The sequence below is a fragment of the Anopheles maculipalpis genome, chromosome 2RL (assembly GCF_943734695.1).
Source record: "Anopheles maculipalpis chromosome 2RL, idAnoMacuDA_375_x, whole genome shotgun sequence".
NCBI classification, from domain to species: Eukaryota; Metazoa; Arthropoda; class Insecta; order Diptera; family Culicidae; genus Anopheles; species Anopheles maculipalpis.
The window spans coordinates 51,127,360-51,153,624 of record NC_064871.1 but is presented as its reverse complement, the minus strand read 5'-3'; the positions used below and the strand labels follow the sequence as shown (position 1 = coordinate 51,153,624).

General features: G+C 41.4%; 1 protein-coding gene across 14 annotated transcripts in view; it reads right to left on the bottom strand.

Moving 5' to 3' along the window:
* LOC126556551 (basement membrane-specific heparan sulfate proteoglycan core protein) overlaps positions 1 to 26,265 on the bottom strand; it is a 206,664-nt gene that overhangs the window by 18,606 nt on the left and 161,793 nt on the right. For 2 of the 14 annotated variants that reach the window (XM_050211842.1, XM_050211833.1), the window contains exons 1-16: positions 11,032 to 11,130; positions 8,530 to 8,640; positions 8,111 to 8,259; positions 7,860 to 7,950; positions 7,142 to 7,285; positions 6,212 to 6,344; positions 5,840 to 5,925; positions 5,322 to 5,450; positions 4,784 to 4,917; positions 4,617 to 4,719; positions 2,477 to 2,581; positions 2,295 to 2,405; positions 1,894 to 2,010; positions 1,511 to 1,639; positions 620 to 694; positions 361 to 375 (exon numbers count right to left, since the gene is read on the bottom strand). In XM_050211842.1, the coding sequence (XP_050067799.1) occupies positions 361 to 375; positions 620 to 694; positions 1,511 to 1,639; positions 1,894 to 2,010; positions 2,295 to 2,405; positions 2,477 to 2,581; positions 4,617 to 4,719; positions 4,784 to 4,917; positions 5,322 to 5,450; positions 5,840 to 5,925; positions 6,212 to 6,344; positions 7,142 to 7,285; positions 7,860 to 7,950; positions 8,111 to 8,259; positions 8,530 to 8,554 (1,546 nt within the window). In that variant the 5' untranslated portion in view covers positions 8,555 to 8,640; positions 11,032 to 11,130. Of the gene's footprint in view, positions 1 to 360; positions 376 to 619; positions 695 to 1,510; positions 1,640 to 1,893; positions 2,011 to 2,294; positions 2,406 to 2,476; positions 2,582 to 4,616; positions 4,720 to 4,783; positions 4,918 to 5,321; positions 5,451 to 5,839; positions 5,926 to 6,211; positions 6,345 to 7,141; positions 7,286 to 7,859; positions 7,951 to 8,110; positions 8,260 to 8,529; positions 8,641 to 11,031; positions 11,143 to 13,116; positions 13,240 to 13,333; positions 13,442 to 26,265 lie in introns of those variants that run through there. The other 12 variants (XM_050211849.1, XM_050211836.1, XM_050211837.1 and 9 more) reach the window with 12 other exon arrangements.

Sequence of the window (26,265 nt, the reverse complement as noted above, 5' to 3'; positions counted from 1 at the left end):
AAAATCAAACAAGGTAAAATAAATGAAATGAAATTAGTGAAAATTATGAGCGTGAATTGAAAATAATCAAAGCTCTGTTTTGCATCGACATTAAATTAAATAGAATAAAATATACTTTTTATTAGTTTATTGGTATGTTTTGTACAAGTACGATGCTTAATTTAGCGTAGAGTGCAAATAACTATTCCAATTTGACGATCGTGTAATCTTAATTGATTTGAGAAACTATAAATTGATATTGTTATCTGTATGGTTAAAATAATTGGGCAGCTAAATTTACTGCGAGGTTAACTCCATGCAAAGATCATGCGATAAGAAAACGATCATTTTCTCTACTTGATAGTCGGTAGTACAACTTACCCTCCACAATTTCCTCTTTTCATAGCAAGCAAGTGATTAGAAAGCGTATAAAAATGGAAGAAGATAGCGTTATAGTAAAGCAAAGGTAGATCAATGTTTGGGAAAAAAGGAACTAGGAACTAGGAATATACAGCACATCAGAAACACGCAGCAGAGAAAGCACACACAAATACGGCAATATAAACCATCGCTCTGAACCGTTGGAGCATTTTAAAGGGTTTGTTTTTCCAATTGCCAATCATAACGATTTTCTACTTACTTTCTTTGATGGTTTGCTCATCGGGGTAGGTCTTCAGATTCAGTCTTGGCTGATCGAATGGTGGTGGAGGGACATCTATTTTGGAAATGGAATTGTGAAATTAATAAGAACAAATACAATGTAATTAATATCATCATATAAACCACCATCGACCATTCCTTCTTCGGTTTGGTTTGAGATTTATGCTGTATTCCGTGTTAATGTTTGTTCTAGGAAGCGGTAAGATAAATTCATTCGTAAAACCAATTTGTTGTTTTAGTTCTAATTTTAAAAGCAGGCTAAAACGCAAACTGATAGTTAAGGAAAACATTTTATAATTGGTAACTTCTTCTGTTGGCTTTATAATCTTGGGATGCTTTATTCTGCCGTTACTAGGCGTCTTGACTTAGTATACCTGTGGCTGGAAAGTCAATCCTAAGTACGGGGAGACGGTCTGTGACTGCCTTGGCTGCCGGACCGCCTCATATCGTACAGGATCGCACCATTATACACCGTAAATTATTTTTTGTATATTGGTAAAACGTTTGTGTTACTATTTCAAGGATTTTCACATTAATCATTATAACAAATCGAATGTATCGAATTAATTTACCAGAATAAGATAAATGTGTTTTTCAATCATTATGTGTGCTGATAAAAATATAAAAAAGTGTATTAATCTGGTGGTGTAGATCATAAACATGTGTGTGAAGCATGAATTTATAACTACACATTCTTCGATTACAATAACACATTTCAGTTAAGGTTTTAAGATTGCGCGTAAAGTTTTTGTCAATAATTTTGTTTTTTAATAACTAAAATTAGTCAAACGCTGTTAGGTGGAGTGGAACACAATATCCGAAGCAAAAGCATCAAACACGGGCACGCGCGGCTCGAAGCCGCGGCACTTACACTGGAATTCATCAGTACAATCTAGCTCATCGCTAGTGTCATACGGACAGTCTACCCTGCCGTTACATTTCAACGCCTGTGCAATACAAGGACCATTCTCGCATCGGAACTTGTTCGGACCGCAGCTATCTGTATGGGTTGCAGGATGAATTTGATGAAAACAAGATATTTGGAACCGTTTGGGTCGTGATCGTGGATAGAAAACAGGAAATGATTTTAATTGGCAACAGCTCTCTTTCTCTCTCAATGAAGATTTTGCACCAAATTAAGAACATTGATAAGGTATGGACGAAATATTGATAGAATGAAATTGAAACAGGTGGATTAAACACTTAGGACAAAATTAAGGAAATTAAAACTGGAAAAAAAATGTAACAACTTACAACAACTCGACTCATCACTACGATCTACACAATCGTATCGACGATTGCAACGCTGGTCGAGTCGGATGCACTGACCATCGTTGCATTTCCATTCGTTCGATCTACAACCAACCGGTCCTGTAATGCACCATTTGGCAACGTAGCGACGTGTGTAAATGTGGTTGTACGTCAATATGCATTGACGATGGTATGAGGTTTTGCGAGTGGATGAGGTGTATGGAAAGAAAATGATAGTTTAAAAAATAAATGAAATTAAATCGGAAATAATAGCATTGTTACTGCTACAAAACGATAGCCTATCAAAGCCGAACATTTGGTCTCACTTTTTCTCGGTTTTAAATTTTGTACATTTCTTTTTGAAACCCATCAGTAAAAAGATTACTCCGTTTTGCGATACTTACTGCAATCTCTTTCGTCCGATCCATCAGAACAATCGATACGCTGATCACAGCGTCGATTATTATCGATACATTGGCCGGTACCGCAACGGAACTCGTCTCTTGCACAGGAGCCTGCAGTAACAAGAAATAATTCATGTTAAAAGTGATACTTTTAAAGAGAAAGCTAAACAGTTAATACATACAGTTTCGTTCGTCTGATCCATCCGCACATTCGGCGCGTTTGTTGCATACTTGAGAGTTGGGAATGCAGTGACCATCGCCGCAGGTGAATTCATTCGATCGACAAGCTGAAATAATGAACATGGGTTTATACTTCCGTAAATTGATACTATCGGCTGTTATTTAAAGGAGAGAGTACAACAAAAGGTTTCAAATAAATTACAGAGTGCGACAGGGAAAAAAAATGCGAAAAACACAAAGCTTTCTTATTCTATTATTATTTCTTAAGCTCTCGCTGAGTTTTTAGTCACTTTTTTGAGTGAACAGAACATTCGAAACAGTTTTATTCGCAAATGTATGATTTATGAGCACAACCAAAAAAAAAAGCTGTGCGTTGAATGCGTTGTTTGGCCATTGCATTGCAAAGTCTACGGAAAGATCCTAATCAACGGAAGCCGAGAAGAAGCGATCGAAAATCTTTGATCCAAACAAAGATGTCTCGCAATCTGCTACTTTCCATTCGGAAAACTTGAAAATTCTTAACAAATTCTAGATTCAATACTTGAAAACAGAATTTACAAAGAAATAACACGTAATTAGTTCGAAAATTGGTACTTCCTTTTTCAGGACTAACTATCAAACTACGGGTATAATTAAGTCAAGGGAAGCCAGTAAGAGCAGGCTATGATCTCCCGAGAAAGCCGTCTAAAATAATGATACACCTGGTCTTCTATTTTATCAAATCCTGTTAATCCTGTTGTGCTACATTAGGATGATAAGGCTGTTAAGTATCCATGCTGTGTTCAAAAGTGGCACAGATCGCACTGTTTTACTAGACAAACCTGAGAATAGTCCAGAGAAGGCAAACCTTCAGGTTAAAGCCAAATTCAACGAGAAACCCAAGAGAACCAAGTTATCTCTTAATGCCTCAATTCTAAGGTTTATTTTATTTACACATTTGTTGAAGCAGAAACCTCTGAGCAATTTCATTCTAGTATAAGTAACCTCCAATAACACGACCGAGGCAGTCAGTGTCAGAAGGCTATGTTGGAAAGAAGTGTTCCAATTTCTGGCCACCTCTTGATAAAGTTAATGTGAAATATAAAGAATGTGTAGAGATATCTTTTTCGAATGACCTGATAAACATAAATTCATCAGTTTAACGTTAAAATATTGCTTTACGGTATTGGTTACCGAATAAGAATTTAAAAAAAAATTTAACATTTTTTGCTGCTGCATGCTGGAATTTGAAAACGATATTGTTGTGAAACATGTGAAAAATAGCAAACGATAGGTGGAGGGCATGCTAATAAAAAGCGTAATAGTTTATGTTGTACGCATCATGCAAGAACTGGCAAACATTTATATTCATATAAATATGTTTTCAAAAAGCTGAAAGAGAAAATATTGTTTAGCATTGTCGAGTGTAAAAATAACTAAACTTCACTTACTACAAGCGCCACATTTAATGCAAACAAAAAGAGACCAGCCTAAAGCAGTTTAGGCAGTGCTAGGTTCTAAACAAATGCTCAAAATCGCAACTGTCTACAGACGAAAACAGAGAGAGAGGAGGATAATAACGTGTAGGTACTATTATTAACCGAAACAGTTCTGCTCATCCGAGAAATCTTTGCAGTCGTAGAAACTGTCACACCGCAGCGAGACGTCAATGCAAAGGTGCCCATCTAAGCAGGTGAACTCAGTGTCATTGCAGGTGCCTGCACGGGTGCATTTAGTGCCGGAGCAAGTGCGATGGTGAAGTGCGGATTTAGAAGGTAGTAGTAGCAGTAGCAGTAGTAGTAGTAGTAGCAGTAGTGGAAGTAGTATTGTAGCGAGTACACACGTACAGTGCACGAAGTTTGCATATCAATAAAGGATTATTTGAAGTCGTTTGGGTTTGGTGCGAAAAGATAGAAAGAAAAAAAAAAGGATTGGAAGCAGTTAGTCTCAATTCTAGCGGACCGTAGTAGATTCCGTTACGAGACTACTGGTTTCCGATAAACGGCTATCAATTTTAACTACTCGACTGTGCTAGTATACAGTGCTAGGCGATAGTGTCCTGTTGGACTTGGAAACTGTGGATATGTAGTATGCGTGTTAATGCGCAATTAACTTCACTCTTTGATACTTCGTTTGAAGGTATAAGGTTAGCAGAATACATACGACAATTCTGCTCATCGTAGGCATCGAGACAGTTGCGTACTCCGTCACAACGCTGCGCGTGTTTAAAACAACTTCCATCCGGACACTGTAGCTCTTCGCAGCGCTGAAATTTGATGAGTTGATAATTAATTGCACTATTATTGAAACGATGGTGGGATGGAATTTACCTCCGGAGGAACGTCACAATCTTGCTCGTCCGTACCGTCAGCACAATCTTCAGCTCCGTCGCATCTACGGAATTCATCAATGCATCTTCCATCACAGTAAAACTCATCGTCGCGGCAAATTTCGTTGGGGCGTTCTGTCCAATCGGGGTGGTATTGGAGAAAGGAAGGATACAGTCAGTACATTTTAATGCAACTTCATGGCTCCCAAAACCCAGTTTGGATTGCTTATATTGTTCGACAGTTTGCCTCGAATCAGAAGACGGAAAACAATATTTTGTTAGTGAAAATTTGTTTAAACAAGTGCACATAATTATTTGCAAAAATACAAAGTTAGAAAACGTGTGATCTGAACTGCGTGGTTAGTGACCAGAAAACGAATGCTGCTATGTTCGATGTTGGAGAAGTTAGGCAACTAAAACGCGTATGTTTCTTCGGGTTGCCTGTATCAACAATACCTTAAAACTTGTCTGAACTTTTACGTTGGCCTGCGATTTATCGCTAAAGTAACTACTGTTAGTGCAGTTGAAGCGCTACCTACCTTGGTAATCGCAGCCCTCTTCATCAGAGCGATCAGTGCAATCGTATGCCTCATCGCAGCGGAAATCCTTGTTTATGCAAAAGCCATTTCTACACTGCCACTCGTACCGATTGCAGTTCGTAGTGTTGTCTGCAGATGTAAAGTGCGTCAAAAACGGAAGAAGCAAATGGTATTGATAGGCGGCGTTTGAATCGAATGAGAGCAGAAAAATATAAATCAACAGCGTGTTAGCGAATTAAATGATGCGAACTCTACAACGCTTCAATCGATTTTTGAACCGATTCGTTTCTAAACTCATTCCGTGAGAAAATATGTAAGCGACAATGATCTAGCTACTATCTTTTACTACTGTATAAATATACTGCACACACGTAAACCGTATTACCCCATTAGGATTAGGACAATTACTGTATTAGTTGATATTCTAACACAATCCACACTTATTAGGATTTTAAAATAGTCAAGAAATAATAATAAAAAACACCAAGTTTAAACACAAATCCCTTGAAGACACTTACTACAGTCAAGCTCGTCACTACCGTCGCTACAATGAGGCTCCCCGTCACAATAGTGTTCCGACAGAATGCATTGCTTATTCTTGCAACTGTTTTAAGGCGTGCACGTGTAATGGTTGATTGATACAAATGGTCGAAGGTGCAGAAATATATACAAACATAGATATGTACAACGGTCACAGTAAATACCAGGATGCAAATACCAGCAAGAGATTGTCGAACAGAGTGTCGAAGTCACAAGATATGGGAAAAAGAGAAGATAACAGAACACGTCAGCAATTATGTACACCACGGAAGCTCCTTTCGCTGGAAGGAAGGACTTTCTTCCTCCATTCGGGAAGGAAAAACGTTGTGCCGGTCTGGGCACACACTTACTGGTACGCATCACCGTAGCACATGATACAGTCTTGCTCATCACTGCCATCCATACAATCGGGAATACCGTTGCAGGCAGCCCGCATCTCGAAACACTGGCCGTCGCACGAGAACTCGTCGGAGCTACACGCATCTGTGGTGTTGGTGATTCGTTTTCGGTCAGAGTATTGATTAGAACAGAAAGATGTGAAAGTAAGTTGTGACGTTTGTGGTGGTTTTGATTTTGAGCACAGCAAACAATTTGGTTTGGCATCTCCGAAAACTGAAAGCTTTCACCAAATTTGCATGTGTTTTGGGTGATGTTATTTATTAAAAAGGGCAGAATTTAAGCGTTTAGAGCGATTTAAGATTTTTTTCGAGTTGGTGAAGTGAGGAAACAAAGTGTTATCTTCTTGGTTAGTGCAATTTAAATTGTTTCTAGTATTAGTTACCAAAAGCAATACGGAAGAATTTGGCTCAACGCTACATAGAAGCTCAACGATACCGTAAGGCACAAACCTGTAGACAGAAGTGGAACATGTCTAGCAGGACATTAATTTCAAGATTAATTAATTATTTCGTTGTTAGCTTTTATCCTTAAGTTGTTGGTAGTTTTCATAACCCAACATTAACTTAAAATCATACGAGTTTTAATTAACTTTACTATCAAAGGTGTACATGCTATAATGAGGATCTATTGTGGCAAGGTTTATTGCTCCAAACACCTAAGAATATATGGATGTAAATGATGTTTAAACATACACTCAATACCCGACAACCGTACACTATTTGTTACCAATACACTAATCACCCCGTTGGTAAGACATTCTCAAGTCTACGTTATTTACGCTCAAATGCAATGATTTGAGACTTTAAATAAATCATCATCCACTATGATTAAGTTTAAGGGGTTTAAGATTTAAATGATAATTTGAAAAGACTCTTTTATACCAGAATTGCAGCCAGTTTCGTCAGATTCATCGTGGCAATCAACGATACCGTTGCAGTGTTTGTAATCCGCGATACATATGCCGTCGTTACATTCAAACTGGCCTTGGCCACAGCGGCTCAGTGATTTGATCGATGGGGTTTGCTCTACGAAAAAATGGGTATGTCGATGAGTACTGGCATATTGGTTATGGTTTCGGACCAGCCCATATTGGAAATGCCCGATACAGCTTAAGATGTGCACAATTTTTACTTTACGGAGCTTTTGGTTCCATAGTTCTGTTTCAATTTGTTTCGATAATTTTTTTAAATCGTTTCATTAATGATTGTGTCTCGCTCTTGGCGGCATGTTTTGTTTCGCGTGTTCTACATTTTTCAAATTACGATTGATGCAATGGGAAACTAACATCGATGCATGTATTTTATACAACTTTTGATGATACAAGCGACACATAAAAGCCAATAAACACGTGTATGCGTAAATGGAACGGACACAAGACGTACAATGGATTTTTTTTTTTGGAAGCATTCAAATGTAAACAATACATACAGACGGTCACACGATAAACAGAGAAACAACGGGACGACAGAAATTACGGACTAGGACGAGCGTTAGGATTTCATGTTTGCAGTTGTTGCACATTGCATTAAAAAAAAATGCATTTGCATTTAGCCGATTGGGGTCAACATTTCACTGGATGGATGTCCCTATTATACTTACCACAGTCCATTTCGTCGCTTCCGTCCCCACAGTCCTTGCGCCCATCGCACATAACCGACCTCGGAACACAGCCACCATCGTAGCAAGTGAACTAATTTGTTGCAACGAATTTCAAATATAAGAACAGAATAAAAGAAAACAAATAAATAAGAACAGAAAAATACCAAATAATAAAGCAGGAAAGTTAAACAGAAATCCAATTTTAAAAGTAAACGTATCGAAACAAAAATGGTGCCAGAGCTGTCTCCTACCTCTGACGGCAAACAGGTACCAAAATCTTCACAGTTTGCATCGGTCTCATCAGAATTGTCCCCACAATCGTCAATATCGTTACACGTGTACTCCTTTGGAATGCACTGGCCGTTATTGCAAAGGAACTCATGCTCACTGCATCGACTGTCTGAAGTGTCAAAAAGAACCGAGGAAAAAACATGAAAAAATGGTAACAAACAAAACAAATTGATGTACAACCTACAAAGCAAGGACCTACAACAGATTAAATAATGAAATAAACTGAAATAAAATAATAATATAAATATTGTTTTCTGCAGATAACATTTTCAAACCAATGTTGCAACGGGCAACTTGTCATTGTCACATCTTTAAGCCAATTGTAGAACATGCAGACAACCCACTAGATTGACGTAGTAGAGCCGAACCGAAAACATACTTGTACATCCCCGTTCATCCGACATGTCATTGCAATGGTGCACGCGATCGCAACGCTGAGACTTCGGAATGCAGAATCCGTTATCACACTGGAACTCGCGCTCGGTGCATTCTGCGATGTTTGTTTATGTTCGGGTTGGTTGGGATCGTGAGTGATTTAGAGTAGCGTTACATCCCCAAACCCGCCCATTTTGCCGTAGATGGTTTACGGTCGATGGTTTCGTAGATGGTTCGAGGTTTTTTGCGCAAGAAAACATGCGGCATGCAAGTAAGAAGTTAGCATTTACCAGTGAAGAAGGGAAAGAAAAAATAAAATTCATCACGCTGATTAGTTATCGGAAGTTGTAAATTGGACCTTAATGAGTAGGTTGCCGATACCAGTATCCTTAATTGATTGGTACCGATTAGAAGGAGTGTGTTAATAAGAGTAAAGCGGACGTTTGTTAGTCACACAACAAGTGATGAAGAAATGGATTTGTTTTGTTTATCCAACTGATATTTATAGATTACTTGAAGAATTTTTACTTTTAGAGATTTACGATGAGTTTATTAAACAATTTTAGTGCTGATGGATATTCGATATGCTACTACAGGTTTAATATAATAATGAACCGCAACCCTACCCATTTCAAGGAGAATATATCATTCACAGTACTGGACAAAATAAATCATACGAGCAAAGTAAAAATGCTCTTTGAGGAGTATTATCTTTATTATACATATAAAAACCATGATTTTTTTTGGAAGAATTTTAGTATTTTCATTAAAGTTTTTAGTATTGCAGAGAAAAATATTAAAAATAGCTTTATATGCATACAAGAAGTTGTTTTACCCAACAGTTGGTTTTGAAGCATGGACAAAATAAATCATACACTTAAAAAACATTTTTTCTTGCCGTGATAATTAACTTAATATTTGACAGTGCTTTTAGTGGAAAGCTAGTGGATCAAAATATTGCGTCATATGAAAAGTGTAAAATGTCAGGAAAACAAATTTCGCTCGATGTGAGAAATCGGGTTATAAGCGATCGAAAAAAAGGAATTGCTTTCCAGAAAATTGCTGAAAAGTATTCGATTTCTATTGGAGCTGTGCCGCACATCTGAAAAAAAAACCAAAGGTTTCGGACCTTTGGAATTGTGCTCAACTTATCTGGACAAGGACCTCATCGCGTAACGACCGCGTCGTGATGATGCGAGAACAATGCCAAAGAACAAAGTATGCCGGAATGTTTATAGACTTTTGGAAAAGTGTTTTGTGGAGCGATGAGAGCAAGTATGAGCTGCCTGGACAAAAACGTCGATCCAGGGTATGGCGCAGATCCGGTGACGCACTTAAGGAACTATACATTGGTTTGGGGATCGTTTGCGTGGTTTGGAGTCGGAAGTTTGGTAAATATCAAGGGGATTTTGACCGCAGATGTATATTTTAACTTGTTGAATGCAAATTTGGAGGTTTCACTATTGAAAACTCGCCTAGAACCAAATTACATTTTTCAAAAAGACAACAACCCCAAAAATACGGTCAAAAAAACAACTGCGTTCTTCAAATCTAACCGAATTAAAGTGCTGGAACGGCCACCCCAATCTCCCAACTTGAATTAGATAGAAAATTTGTGGCGTTATTTGGACGATAAAGTGGACAAAACATCGATCTTCAACAAAGACGACTATTTTGATGTTTTGAAAACATCGTGGGATAAAATTGATCCAGAATATCTACGGCATCCCGTTGAAAGTATGACTCGTCGATTGGAAGCGATGCTGAAGGCAAAGGGTGGCCATACGAAATATGAAGGGTTCAAAAATAAAAAGAGATATTTGATGTAAGCATAACTTGTGAATAAGAAATCTGGTGTATGATTTATTTTGTCCATGCCGATTCTCATCCTTTCCTGAAAGATTTAGAAAGTCATGCATAATTCTAATAACTTCACTTCTACAACATTATTGCCTGATAATATGGCAACAACTTTCCCAAATATAGCATTGTTGTAACTATTACATTGAAGGAAATATTGAGCTTGTAGAAAGAATAGTTGAAGCGTATGAATTATTTTGTCCAGTACTGTATTTTAAATACTTTAAAATATTTCGATCCTTTATTATGTCTTTGAAAAATATTTACTTTTTTCCACCACCTTCTGCTACGATTGCAAAAATGTTTAACTAATTTAACCTTAAAGTAAGATAACGTTGGTGTCCTTCAATTAAAAGCCTTCACCATTTAGCTCAATAGTCAATATCATATTTTTATACCACGGAATAAGAGACACCTAAAATGCATATTACACAAAACAAACACAATCTTCTGCAAACCAATTCACACTTGCACACGCAACATCATAGCATACAATTCGTATACACAACACAGAACAGAGAGCGAGGCCACAGGGGCACGAGAGACACAAGGACAAGGAACGAATGCTTGCACCGACCGGCAGGAAAGGAGGAACGACAGTGGGGAAAGAAAAGGAACCGAAGGACTGCATCGGGACCACACTTACCACAAACTTGCTCATCAGTTTTATCGTAGCAATCATACACCTTATCGCACTTCTTCTCTATCGGTATGCATCTTCTATCCCACCGACACTGAAACTCGTTAGCCGAACACCCTAAAACACGTGAGGTATTAGTGAAGCGTCGTGCGTGTGTACTGAGCAGACCAAAAATTGGCGCTCGGCGAAATATTGGCTGCTGTCGATTTCTTGGTGTTGAGTGTTCCCGGTGTTGTGTTTTGGTCAAGGGAGTTGTTCGATAGAAATAAATTGCCATTTCGCTGGGGAGATATAACGTTCGAAGAAAAAAAAAAAGAAAAAGGGGGGGGGGAGGGGGAGGGAAATTCCACCAATCCGGGTTGAGACATCCTTTTGCATGCCGAAACAGACATGCCAGCAGAACGGAAACTCATTAAACAATGCGTATCAAACGTCACATTTCAATCAACCTATCTGCCAACCGAGAGATAGAGAGAGAGAGAGAGAGAGAGAGAGAGAGAGAGAGAGGGGCATCAATCGTACTTCTCCACGATCTCAGTTGCAATGTCACGCACCGGGCGAAAACCTATAAATCCCGACACGAAAGTCAATTAATGTGTTTTTGGGGGGGGGGAATTTTTCCCTCTGCTGAATGATTTGAGCTTGATGCGGATTGAAGTATTTTTATTTTTCAGTCAGTGCAAACACAAAATTTATTCGGGAATGGTTATAAATAAAAATCAGCGATGGAAAACAATCGCGCACAAACGATTCACAGCAGGGACAGAAGCGGCTAATCATATCGCGTGGAAAAACAAATCAAAATTTGAATCCCTACAACCCGGAGGGTCCTAAAGCCATTCGATTTAATCACGCAACACGGCCCCCCTGGAGGGGGTCGATATTAAAATATTGATCGAAGCAAAGGGAGCATAAGGATGGGAAGGGGTAAAACATGGGAGATGGTACTTCGTCTGGACATGGTTCCATGAGCATTGAGAAGCATGCACTGGCCTCTGTGACAGAAGGCCTTTTTTTTATTTGAGGCTTTGTAAGTAAAGCGTATGGAAGCGACGATATGTGTCCACTGTAAGGTTGGACTCTTGGGTGTGTGCGTGTGCGTTGTAGTTATCCTACTCGTATTATGATTTATTTTACCTGTTGTCCTGCTCCGGTTTGGGTCACCAGAATTGTTAAAAAAAACAACTTCACAAGCATAGAAAACGAAGGGATACAGTAAAATGCAACAAAAGGATATAATGCACGGGTCATGCTTTTTCGCCCCCGGGGGTCATGCTACCGATACTACACGTGCACAATGTGGTTAATGCAATGCTAATGATAGTACATCCCAACGGCAATCCACACTGAACCGCACCAAAACCGACCCAGCTACTACCGTTTTCTACTACCAACACGTTCTCTCCCCCTCCCCCCCCTCCACTCTCCGGTGGTGCTTACTGGGACAGTTGCGTTCGTCGGAAATGTCGTCCGGACAGTCGATGTTGCCGTCACACTTTTGCTCGAGCGGTATACACTGTCCGTAGTCACATTGCCAGGTGTTCCTAGGACAGGCTGGAAGCGTTGATGGGATGCATTCATCCACCGCATCCGGAAGGCATGAGGGTGAACGAGCATAATTACATTCATACACAGTTTTATAAACACTTTTACTAGCGAGCAGCCTCAAGTCATAGTGCTGAGCAGCGGCAGAAGCAATACGACAAAAACGACACTAGGACAAATCAAAACACCTACGACATTCATCCTCGTCCGCGTGATCCCGTGGACAGTCGACCTTGCCATCGCATCGACCCAGTATCGATACGCACGACTTGTCCCCGCAGGTGAACTTCCCCAACGGACAGAAGCTGGCTTTTCCGCCCTTTCCTTGGAAGCAATTCCGTTCGATTTACGGTTAAGTGGCATGCAAGGGGCAAGAAGTTAGCAGACGTTATGCGTTGTTTGGTTTGGGGTTGTCGTCTATTCTGTATTTTATCATCATCATCGGTAGTCTGTGTGTGTTTGTGTGTGTGTGTGTGTGTGTGTGTGTGTGTGTGTGTGCGCGACACGGGAACATCTGTAAAAACATTAGACTACATTTGCTCTTACCTTCGCAGATTTCATCCTCGGCATCGGAACAGTCATTTCTACCGTCGCAAACAGTTTCCTTTGGTATGCATGTTTTATCCGCTCTGCAGAAAAATTCGCGCAGCTCATCACACTCTACCGTTCCTGTTTTGCCGCAAAAAAGAAAAAAAAAGCCAGCAAAGATTGTACAAGTGTGTTCTTCTTCGCTGGTTTAAATTAATCGACTATCAACACTTACCACATTCCATTTCGTCTTCGCCTCGTCTACAATCGGGCACACCGTCACATTGCTGGACCTGGTCGATGCAAGTTCCATCCTCACATTCGAATTCGTTCGGTCCACACTCTGTAAGTAAAAGCCGACACCATGTTGCTTGGTTAAAACTTCAGTTTTGAAAGCATAAAAGAACAACCAAGCGACCATTTCTGTTTATGTGCTAAAGACTCTCGCTCCATTTTCTGTCCCGTGCTCGTGCCAGTCTTTAGGTAGCTTATGGTTGATATCGTTCTATCGCTCGTCCATAGTTCAGCAGCAAACGGATGAAACCGTTTAAATCGAACCGGAAAGCTACAATCAGTAGCAGTAGCGCAAACATAACCGATTATAAATTCAGTGCAGGGTAATCCTGGTGTAACAGCAGTAAAGAGGGCTGATTTTCGCGCAGTTGATCTCATCGTCTTGTGGGTTTGTTGTGGTTTTGCTCAATTTGGTTCCTTTCCGTTTTGCAGAGGGCCAACAAAAAGGATTTTCAATGTGTATGAGCACGGAATAGTAAATAAGAAGCAGTTCCTGCTGCGAATTGCAGTCATCCTTTTAGTTCAATGTTTTGCGCACAAGTAGGAACGCACACCAGTTGGGAACGAATGTTTTCTTTTGCCATGTTTGAGTACTTCTTGTTCTTCTTTTTCTTAGCTTAACGGCTTTCTAAGGTCATGCCGGCCATCGAAACGGCTTACTAGACTGCCGATACCATGTAGTTGGTTAGTCAGTCCTCACTATTTGAACCCCGGGTCCTGCCGTTTGAAGACTGACGCTGCTGTCGCATAAACCACCGGGCCGCCCCCTGAGTGATTTGATATGAGTACTTAAACTGTTCTTTACATTGTTCGTATTACTGTCGAGCTCACTCGTCGCAATCAAAGAAGTACAGATTTACTAGAGCTGCTTAATTGATCGCAGGATACTCTATTTAGAAAAAGCTATCTAAAAGATCGAGCAACCGGCATGGAGTGATTTGTTAGCCGACAGCACTAGACCGTGAGCAGTCGATTAATATTTTATTTTATTCTTCACAATGGTAAACCATGCTCTTTGGACACTACTACTTCTCTCGAGTGATTATTATTGTTTATTGATCGTCCGCCGTTTACGGCTTAACGAAGCAGGAGGATTACAGTTTTACAAGACTTATACATTAAAACATATGTCATGTACAGATAATTAGTTCGTAGTTAGACGGATGCGTAACAGATTTTTAAACATGGAAAGAGGCATATTAAAGTCAAATATGTGCGTTTCCAGGGAGCATTATCTCCATACTCCGTGCGCGAGCGCGTAACAAGTAACATTAGGTGATGTCTGGCGGATAGTCTGGGGACATTAAATATAAGTTCTCCTAATAAATAGGGATCGTCGATAGTCCCTAAAAGACGTCCTGCTATGAATGTGACTTGATGCAAATATCGCCGTTGTTCCAGAGACTCGAGACCTAACAGTTGACAACGCTCAGTGTATAATGGGTGGGAGGAACTATCGGCCCATCCTAACTTACGAATCGCGTAACGTGTGAACTTTTTTTGGACAGCCTCAAATCCGTTTATCCATTCGTTAGTGTATGGACAGCACACAGGTGAGTAGTATTCAAGGAGCGATCGTACCAGCGAGCAATACAGAGCTTTTAAACACCGGAAGTCGTCAAAGTCACGAGTCAGTTTGAATATTAATCCTAGAGTTCTATTGGCGCGGTTGAATGTTTCCTGATGTTTCCTACTTTCTTCTTCTTGTTCTTAATCTCCATTAATCTTAATCTTAATGGAATCTCGGCATCATCTACCCCATATACAAGAAGGGAGATATGTTGAATTGCAACAACTACAGGGGTATTACGGTGTTGAATACCGCCTACAAAATATTCTTCCTAATCTTTCAGGATAAGCTTGTCCCATTCGTTGAACAGATAGTTGGAAACTATCAAAAAGGATTCCGAAACGGAAAATCGTCGAAAACTAATCAGATCTTCACCATGTTGCAAATCTTGTAGAAGATGGCTGAACAGCAGATGATCATGTACCATCTCTTCATCGATTTCAAGGCCGCATATGATACCATAACCAGGGTAAAAATTTCTTTGGAATCCCAGAAAAACTGATCAATCTTGTTAGAATGACCATGACCAACGTCACATGCGAGGTGAAGGTGGATTGAAAACTCTCAGGGTCCTTTGCTACCACCAAAGGCTTGCGTCAGGGAGATGGGCTCGCCTGTCTCCTATTCAACTTGGCGCTAGAGAGGGGCATCCGTGACTTGAAGGTAAGGACTTCGGGAACCGGGAACTTCTATAAGTCAACCCATATCCTGGCATACGCTGATGATATAGACTTCATTGGTCTGCGGCTCTCCCAGGTAGCAGAGGCCTACCAAAGGATCGAGCAGGAGGCAGAGAACCTTGAAAGAACAATGGTGAAGCCGCTACAACGACGAGCTGTACGAACTGTATGACGACCTCACCGTCGTGCAGCGAATTAGGCTCACCAGGCTCCGATGGGTTGGCCATGTTATACGCATGACACCGGACGACCCAGCTCAGAGGAGGCGTGGTAACCCAGATTGAGGAGGGAGGATGGCGTAGAATCATTCGCCATCAAGGCCGGGATAAGGGATTGGCGGACGACTGCGCGGGACCGGTAGCGGTTCCGGATTCTGCTGCGGCAGGCCAAGACTGCAAAGCGGTTGTAGCGCCCGATAAGTAAGTAAGTAAGTTCTTAATCTCATTCTTCGGCCGGCCATCTAATCGCTTGCTAAACTTGCTGATACCCCAGAGTTGGATGTGAACGTCAGCCCTCACTAGTGGGGAACGGTTTGGATGGGATTTGAACCCCGGTCCTGTCACGTAAAGATTGGCGCCGTTGTCGTCTCTATCACCGGTCCGCCTCTAAACTACTTCAGTACAAATCAGAACTCCATTGCATCATCATTTAGTCAGCAAATTGTGTTACAGTGAGCGATGGAAATCTACGATTATGCTTCCATTGACGCACCCCTGACCCAATATTTATCGAAGGGCAAGTTCACGCGAACCTGCAACACGCTAATTGTAGCTAATTGAAGCTTCGATAGATACAATCTTTGCGATTACGATCACTTTGAGGACGACGTCTTATGCTTCAATGCGGCACTATGGTTTATTGTATATGGTAATGTCTGCGTTTTAACACGTTTGGTGCCATGAAATCCAAATATGGATGACATTCTCACCTATAAAGAGTCCCTCTCATAGGAATAAATGCTCTCTTTAGAAATCTCTTTAACAATAACATTGATATGTTTTAAATGATTTGAGTGAGGGCTGACGTTGGGAAAATTTTTTAAAATTCATAATATAATTTAAAAACTGATTCCGTTTGGATATCGATGCTGTAAACTCTCAATCGCCCACTTTTTTTCAGTACACCTAATACCAGTTTGTTATCAAAGTGAGTATTTGTTCGTTTATTCTAACACCGTTTGACACTCGATCAATTGAATCCAATCGCGACGATGTCGTCCGGACACTGTTTTGCGATCAAATGACATTTACTCGACAGGTGACACACTACCCGACAGCCAGCTGGTGCCGTGTGCCGGTGTTGCTTTTGTAAAGTGTTTCGGGAAAACAAAAAAAAAACACACACACATCCTCATACACACACACACACACAGGGTTTTCGAAAAACTATCGTACATCTGGCCACAACTTTCAAGTGGGTGCACACTTTTCACGTGAAGTGCACCGTTCCACTTTGGAAGCAACACGACCCCGGTACTGTGGGGATCGTTCCGTTACGCAGCGCACTGCTGGCGTTTTGCTCCAGTTGCCTTACCTGCCTTAGCTGGTTGTGTTACCATTGATATCTGATCCGCGCATTATCTTTCGCTCTTCGATCCGGACACCTTTTTTTTTTTCGCCGGATTGGAAAAATAAATCAACACGGACACATATTGCGGAAAACTCTCGAAACAAGGGAAGCTAAATTTGGAGCATTCCAGAGCAATGGAATTTTCTCCTTCGAATATGCTTCATTTTGAGTGGTGGGATTTTTTCTTCTTTCGTCCATCCGTGCACTTCCAAACCGTGTCGATGTTTCAGAATATTCTAAAGCCCTTTTTCGTCATTCGACCACGCGCTTATATCCTTCGCGCCAACCAGAGTTAGCGTATGGTTGCAAGCTGCCAATTCCCCCCATGAATACATACATGTGTCGGAGTGGTTGGAGGCGAAGGTGTAGCGTAGCTGCTGCTCTTGCTGGTACGGTACAAACCGTGCACCGATTCAACGAAGGAACACATCCATCGTGTCTTCAAATTTCCAAATCATGAAGCTGATGCAAGTTGGGCGAATCAGACACCACGTGAAAAGTTGTTTTGCTTGCTCGGAATCAGGTATCGAGTTTACCTTCATCGTAAACAACATCAGCAGTCGGGCATTACCATCCAACGGATCGTGCCTGTCTGTCTGTGGAGCTTTAAAAGAATGTTGGAAGAAAGCAGTAGCAAAAGCATAAATCGTTCACGAAAGGTTTCGATACTCCATCGAAACAGGACGAAACTTTGCTTCTTGTGATGGTCAGGAATCCATTTGAACCGTGTTAAACTGTGACCCCTAGGGTACGTTATTCCTTATAGGCAGCGTAATAATTGTCGAACAGAGCCGAGGTATGCAACGAAAGACGGCTCATATCCACCTGTTGTTCGGTTATGCACATTGTTTTGGTGTAACATGACCTTCTAAATACGGTACCAACATTCACCGGGAAATGTGTGGAAAGTTTAGCCTGTTTCACATCCGTCATATGAAGGGTAGAAACTTACGTACCGTACCGTGTACTTCTTCGTTTTCCGGAATGAACAAAAAAACCCCAATGGAGGAAAGCTAGCAACCAAAATCCGGCCAGTTTCCCATTTCAGGAGAGGCATACGAGTCAACCCGCATCGGCAACCGCTCGTGAGGAGTTTTTGTTTTGGTACCGAGATCCTGCGAAGTGCTCCGACCCATCAGCAAAATGTCAGTATTAGATAAACGTGGAGAAAGAAGCAATTCTAGAGACGATGTAATTTAATCACACCAAAAAAAAAACGGAAGTGAACTTGAAAATGCAATGCAGAGTGTTTTCAACACAGTAAAAGTCTCGCCACTACTAGTGTTCACGTTTTGCTGTCGGCCAATGTTAAGCCGCTGAAGTGTATTTGCTCTTTTGCCGCGTGTATTAGCAGGTGTACTAGCTTTTGCTGCACCAAAAACCGAAATACCGGTTGCAAAACATGGAGTAGTAATACGATATTCATCGAGACTAGTAGCTGTGAGAGTCGGCGTTGCACTCTAAACTTTTGATCAATTAGAGCAGATTCCGAGGACTCACGTTACGCTCGTCACGCTTTCCAAATGTTGTGAATGCGACTGTAATGTGTTGTAACAATTTGGTCCGACTGTAAATGTATGCTATTTCATGTGCACTTTCTCGAGTTGTTTGTACAAAGCTTGCAACTGTGGTAGACCTATTACCTCCAAATAAAAAAAAACATCCGTATTTGAAACCAGCAGAACACTCCAAAACTTAACAAAAAACAGCCCAGGATTAATAGAAAATATTGACCACGGAGGGGAGAAACTTTGTAACCGCAAGCTGGAAATAAATGCAGCAAACCGAAAATGGCATCCATTAGCAGGAGAGTAAACTTGACAGGATATTGGAAAATGAAGTTGAAGCCATTGTTGCGGCACAACATTTTAAGCTAATGAATGTGAGCTTCGTGTTGTTGGCATGATTTTCATAAACCGCGGTAAATCTATTGTTGGTGTTTACACAGTCGATTGAATCGATTGACACAGTGGTCCACGGTGAACAATAGTGAACAATATGAATAATGATTCGTTTTGTTTTTTTTTGCCATTGTCATGCAGTTGATGATGCACCATTGTTGCTGGGCAGCGGAACATCCGAAGTTTGTTCACTTCGAAACTAAAAATAAACCTTTTGCAATACTTAAGAATGCACGAAGGATGATGAGTACTGTACTGTATAATGTGTTTATGTGTGGGTGATGGTTGAAATTTGCTCCCAAAGTCTTCAACATAAATCGATAAGAAACGAATAACGCATAGAATATTGATGTCTTGATTGCACGCAGATACAGTGCGCTTCGTCTTAAGGTTCATTGCTTATCACCGATTGAGTTGAAATATCGCTTAAAATAAAAACGCTTCCCACGAAGAAGCGTTTCATGCATTCAATAACGCTCTATTAATATCAAGCTGATTAGTATTCAGCGCTTCAAGTGCAAACAAACTTTCGAGTAGTCTCGCTAGCATCTGTGGCTAGTGCAAGACTTAAATACGTCACTTTGTTTTTTCCCCGACTCATCATCTTTTGCTCGGCGGCACCAACATGCACCGATGTGTGTAGCTTTTACTACGATTACAGCAACATTCCTCGGCACGCTTTAACGCTCAATTTACACACTCGGAAAAAAAAATGTTTCCTAGTGGTACACGGTTTGTCGGCCTTCTGCGACTTTGGATGAAGTATTTGTGGGAGTGGAAGTATGTAAACAAAAAAAAAAAAAAACGTTGAAAAAGCAGATTCCTTCTTGGTCGAAAGGAAAAAGTATGAAACGGCAAGGCATAATTATCGCATTTGCACGTCCGCTTTGATCTAGTTTCTTCCCCCAGCAGTTGAGTCTCTGGAATGGTTCGAGTGGGGGTGACAAAGTTTGCTGACATTTGCATACCTTGGAGCCCTTCCACCACCATGTAAGAGTTATACCGTCTGTACAACATATGGCAAGTGCTTTGGCAGTTAGTTTGCGAACGGATGGGTTGCATTTTATAGATTGTGATTAGTTCGTAGTTTGTAATAGGACAATTCTTAGCAATAAATGAATTACAGGGCGTTCGGGATAATGTTGACAGTTACATTTTTGTTTATAACTCGTGATGGAGTTGGCATAGGAAAACAAGCAATACGTCATTCGACAGCTAAAAGCGTACGGAACAAGCAGCGAAAACATCCCGTGATAAAAAAAATGCCAAAAAAGAGTACATTGTGGAAGCGGATTACATGCATCATGATGATCCGCGCCGGACGCGACAACCACCGTCACAGTTAACACCCAGAACAACCGGTGGCTGGCTTACTGCCGGGCGGACGTGCCACGGGTGCCGCAAACCAAGTTCCCCCAGACGGTGATGGTGTTTTCCTGCGTATCATCGGAAGGGGACGCGGACGGGTACATTTCAATGCTGGACACCGTCGTAAAGCCTTGGATCACGAGAGTGGCCAACGGCAGACCGTACGTGTTCCAGCAGGATTCCGCTCCGTGCCATACAGCCTCCAAAACGATAAAGTGGTTGGCGACCAATTTCAACGACTTCACCGCGCCGAATGTGTGGCCTCCCAGCTCCTCGGATCTTAATCCAATGGATTATTTCCAACAGAACCTCCAGCAACACCAAGGCGGAGCTCAGGTCCGTTTTCGCGGCCCTACCCCGCGAACTGTCGCCAGGGCTTGTTCCCGGTTCCGGAGACGGGTGGAGGCCGTAATAGAAGCCGAGGGCGGATATTTTAAATAAAATGAATAAAATACATGGTAAGCTACTATTTCTAAAACTACTATTTCTAAAAAAATTCCCCGATGATTAATTTTGCCATAAATTTGTTTTTTCTTTCTCCGTAGGTGACTGTCAAAATTATCCCGAACGCCCTGTATGGGCAGAAGGATTTCATAAAATCTTTCATAATACAGTTAGTTAGTTAGTTATACTTAAAAAAAATAAAATTTCATTCAAATAACACATCAATAAAAAGGTGCAATAAATAATTTACTAACTCAAGACATATCGTTTTCAAAGACAAGAGTAAAAAACTTAAGGGAAAATAATTATTCTTGCTCCGAAAATCCTCTGATTGAAGGCCTGTTCAATTTATGAATGGTTGTCGTCATTACCTCATAACGACATTCTCGGTGAAAGACACACACACACGCACACAACACGCACTTATACAACGAGAAAAAAATATCTAACCACCCATCAATCCGGCCTATCGAAAAAGTGCTCTCCTTTATTCGCTAAGTGCTTTCCCAGCGAGAGCTTAAATGTCTACATTTATAAATCACATTACCGTGCAGTGCGGCTCGCGAGTTGAAACTGAACTTTTGTCCAGCAATGATTCGTTGTAGCGTTCAGGCTAAAGGATACATAAGTGAAGCGCTTAGTTTAATGTGACCCACCGGGAGTGCAAACGAGTGACGAAGCGAGGCAGACGGAACTGTAGCCACTGTGCGGTTTATTTTCCCCGGATTTGCGTGTGTCCATCATCGGGGACGCTGGGTTAGTAATGAGCAGCCTCGCAGTTGAACAAGAAAGCGAGCAAAAAGTCACGATAAACGAATATCTCACGAACGGGTCCGGATAGAATCGGTGGCCGCAAGGTTGGCTGTCGTGACTGTAAACAATTTTAGAGAATATCAAATACATTTGTTTATTGACGACTAAATGCAAATCAAAACGAATTTGTTGGTGTTGTGGGAGGGATTTTTTTTTTCTTGTGTGGCCTTTGTCTCCCAGCGTCGCTTCATGTCGATCGGTACGCCACATTAAATCGACCATCTCTATTAATCGACCTATACAATTGTATGCATTCGCCCGCCAGCGAGTGTGTCACAATCGGTGGTAAGCTCCCACAAATCATCAACCGGCGAAAGATTTAAGAGTGCTAGGGTTCGGTAGGCCGAACCACAAGGCTGGTTCGGGGAAGTACTTTCGTTATTTCGGTAAAAGTTGATATTATGGGAAGGCAAAGAGCATGATAAACTGTTTACTATTCTGCCCCGTAATGCTGACTGCCTGTGTCTAGACGTACGGTGAGTCCTTGTCCGGAATGTATTATAATGAGTTTCACGTAGAAATGCAAAAGATGATAGAATTTTTTAAAACGATGTAAACATTAAATGAGCGAAATTATAATTAAAGATGGATTTTATCCGATAAAACTCATAGTAACCCTTAAAACCGAAAAGGGCCACCATGTCTTGCTAAATAAACAAAACGTTTTGGCGATTATTTAGCCAATCGCTGCAAATGAAACTCATGAAAAAGAGATTTCCCCTGAAGAGAGAAAGTAATTGGATAAAAATGTGTCGACCGGGGCTGCTGTTGTTGTTCTTGCTGTGTATTTATTTTTATTTTAGCTTCTCCTAGCAACACCACACTAACAACCGAAGTGCCCCGTCCTGTCTCGTTCACCTGCAGATGCATTCGCTTTTAGAAAACCGTGGAATAAATATTAGATCATTATTGGTAGCTGCACGGAAACGAGCCACACGATCAGGTGCCGAGACTTCGTTTTGGATGGCAACCAGCAAACAAACACACGGATTTCTTTAAACCGTTCTACTGTGCCTGTAGTGGCGTAATGGGACTTAGAACTGCATTTTCTATTAAATACGTGACCAAGTTTGGTCACCAGCCGTTTTCGTCATTCATTCGCATCGGAACAGGGGAGTAATGCCTGTGTCCGTTGAACCGTTGGGGGAACAGTGCCAGTACAGACAGGTTGTCTATTATTCCACTCTTCAGCAGGGTGAACATCATTTGTATCACCTTCGTCGTTGTCGTCGTCGTCATCATCATCAACACCATCATTCACCCTCTCCCTGTTCAACCGTTTATCTCGTGTTTCTTTCCCTTAATGATTCTGTCTGTTTTGTTATCCCATTTTTCGCTAACCTTGTTTTCACTTGTGAAGAAGGAATCCTTGCTTCACTATTCATTAGCTTGGAAAATTGATTCACACAATACCGGGTAGATGTGATTCCATTTCGAAAATAGGATTGGATTTTACGTACTGCAAGAAAAAATTGGGCAGAATACTGGAGTCAGAATGTAAGCTTCGACTAAGAGGTGTAATGTTTTAATTTTAAAATCTCCGTTCGTCGCCTTCGATACAATTGTGTGTCAGTATGCATTCGGTTCTCTCGATGACGATTGGGTTTTGCTTTGAAATTTACTTCAGTTTGATTTGGAATCTAAAACACAACAATTATTTGCTGATAAGCCTACCAAACCCTCCAACCTAAAGGAACGCCAGGCTAGAACTGAAACAAGGGATGTTTACAGTAATCTGATACAATATTTTTGCTCGATTCATTAAGGTTTGTTTTGTAATCATTATTTTCCATCAACCCTTTCTTTTCTTCTTTGGGTTGGTAAAAATCACATAAATAATACAAATCACAACACAGCTGATGAATACCAGAAAGGGAAAGTGTAGATTCCAAAACAAAGGCGCTCTGTTTGTGGATAGATGAATGATGGAAAAAAAAGAATCATCAAACACTAAAATTCTGACAAATCAAAATGGCTATCGCAATCAATCCATCGTCCAACAGAATCGTATTTAATTTCATCCATTCCTCATTTCAAACACTGCCACAAAGTTGGTTTGCCAACTGATCTATATCTAATGAAGAATTATTAAGCATACTGAAGCATCTTTTGCGATGCGACAAGTTTCCGCTGCATCCGTGGGTGTCGATTCGGAATCCATTAGCGGTTTTGACCAACTTCCCAACTAACGCCGAGAACAGCTCGAATGATGAGCTGATGTTCTTCCCCCGTTTGGCCCACTGTCCTTTGCTTCGGTATTCTTCAACCACACCTGTCTCCCAACCACCCCTGTGGCGGTGGGAAGTTTTAGCGATGGTCCCGTAGTGAAGTGAGAAGTTCGAAATTAGATCACGATGCACATTTTACCTCCGGACCACACCATACTTCGAAACCAATCCCATCAGCTTGATCCCGCCCGTTTGCATCGCCCTGGGAATCTCCAGAACGCGGCGCGGGTGTAGGATAAAGAAAATCTTTCCTTCGCCTCCATGTTCCATCTCCCTCCCATACCAGTCGTGTGAAAATAAATATTTTCCCCACGTTTCACCGTGACCCTTGCGGAAACAACGGGCCAAACGAACCAAACGGACCAAAACGGTGATGAAGACGTTGATGACGACGTCGTTCGGTGGCGCGAAAGTTAATCATTTACTCAGCTTACGGGCTTGTTGTCAGCATACGAGGAGACGAGGACACTGCCGCAGACACGGGACCTGCTGCATCCTACATGAGTTGTTTCAACTCGGGCTACTCGGGTTTCGTTCAGCGTCGAGCAAACACGAAACGGAACCGAAATAGAAAATGTCAATTAGTTCCAAAATGCCAACCGGACCGACTAACCCGTACTCGGGCGTGTTTTTTCGCGGTGGAATTCAAATGTTTAGCCAGCGGAGGGAAGCCGGTGAGCGGATTTAGTCTTTTTATTCACTCTACCCAAATCGAAAGTTATGTTCATGGGTAGGATGGCGCCACAGGCGGGGAAAAAAAAGGGAGCAAATCACAGTCAGGAGAAGAAATGTTACAACACTCGAACAACAAATCGCTCCGGCAAAGAGTTGTGTTACGGTGGCTTACAACTATGTGACCGGTCATATACGATTTTAATGAAATGCGACAAATGGCGCGTTGAATTGGTATCGTTAGGTCATCAAATTGGCCGCCCGTACCCACATCCTTCGAGTGTTCATGTGTAACGACACCGAAAGAGCAAACGCAAATCGATGAAACTCAAAAATCCATGTAACGAAAACTGTCATTTTTGGGGGAATAACACTCGAGGCGAACCTCACAGCACGAACGGCACGCCAAAGGGTGAAGGCAGCGGACTTAATCTGAGTAAATGCAAGAAAAACAATAGACACAACCGTGTCGCCGAGTTATTTCGACAGCCGACGCAGCTCGAGTAGCAACGTGCGCCCCGGAACGGTTACAGTATGCACGTGCACTAGCCAGGCTAGGGAATAGAATTCCAGCAGTATCTCGGTAGCCAGCAGCCGAAACCTTTGCACCGAAAGGATTTAATTTAAAAAAAAGTGCGTGGCACATTTTTAATTGAAAACAGCGTTTTTGTGTCGTGGGTCTGTCGGGTGATGCGTGCCGGTTTGCTCTTAATCGTGTATTGGTTGCATCCCGGAAAGAGGGGATTTCCTTTTGATCTACAATTTACAACGTGTGACATTATTGATTGTCCTTTGCGTCCTTCGCCAACAAGCTGCTTTCGCCATGACAAATATCGTACATCAATTGGTTAAAGGTTTAGACTTGCTTTGCTGGAGGTTTTTCGTTTTTAACAGCTCATTCATTTAAAACAGCATTTAGAAAGCGGACCCGAGATTGTTTAATTATATTAAACGATTGATTGCACATTGCACACAACAAAAAAAAAACACATATTCGTCCGTATGCCTGGCAATGCACTGAATTATTCATCATACGTGCGCGAGAAAACGAATCGAATGAACACAGTGAGGCCTGGTTTGCTCGACGTTGTTTGGGGTGTTCCTTTTGGCGCGGACTTTGCTGACATATTGCATCCCGAAATAGGAGGCGCCATTCGAGCGACTCCGTAGGTGTCCGATAGTAGTGATGCACATCCAGAGTCACGCTGCGTATGCTGAGGTGCTGAGATTAGTGCAATAAAAGTTGAACACAATCGTTGGCAGATGTTGGCCGAAATGTGCGGCGTTGGTGTTGGAAAATTTCCATTCCATACCCATGAGTCGGTGCTGAAAGGATCACAAAATCCTTAAAATAACTCGAAACGAAGCGCACAACAACGCGTACTGTTGCTTATTGGCATTGAAAGTTTGGGCAGTGCGCAACTGGTGAGCATTGTGTATTGCAGATTTTATTAGTCTTATTCTTGGTACAGTAGTTGATGTTCTCTAGAGTAAAAGTTACAGTAAAGTCACGAATATCACTTTTTTTATATACAACAATCATCTTACCTTGTCCAAGGGTACATCCTACAAATATTAGCAAAACTGCCAGCCATATGGCGGCTCGTGAATGCGCAGCAAACATTTTG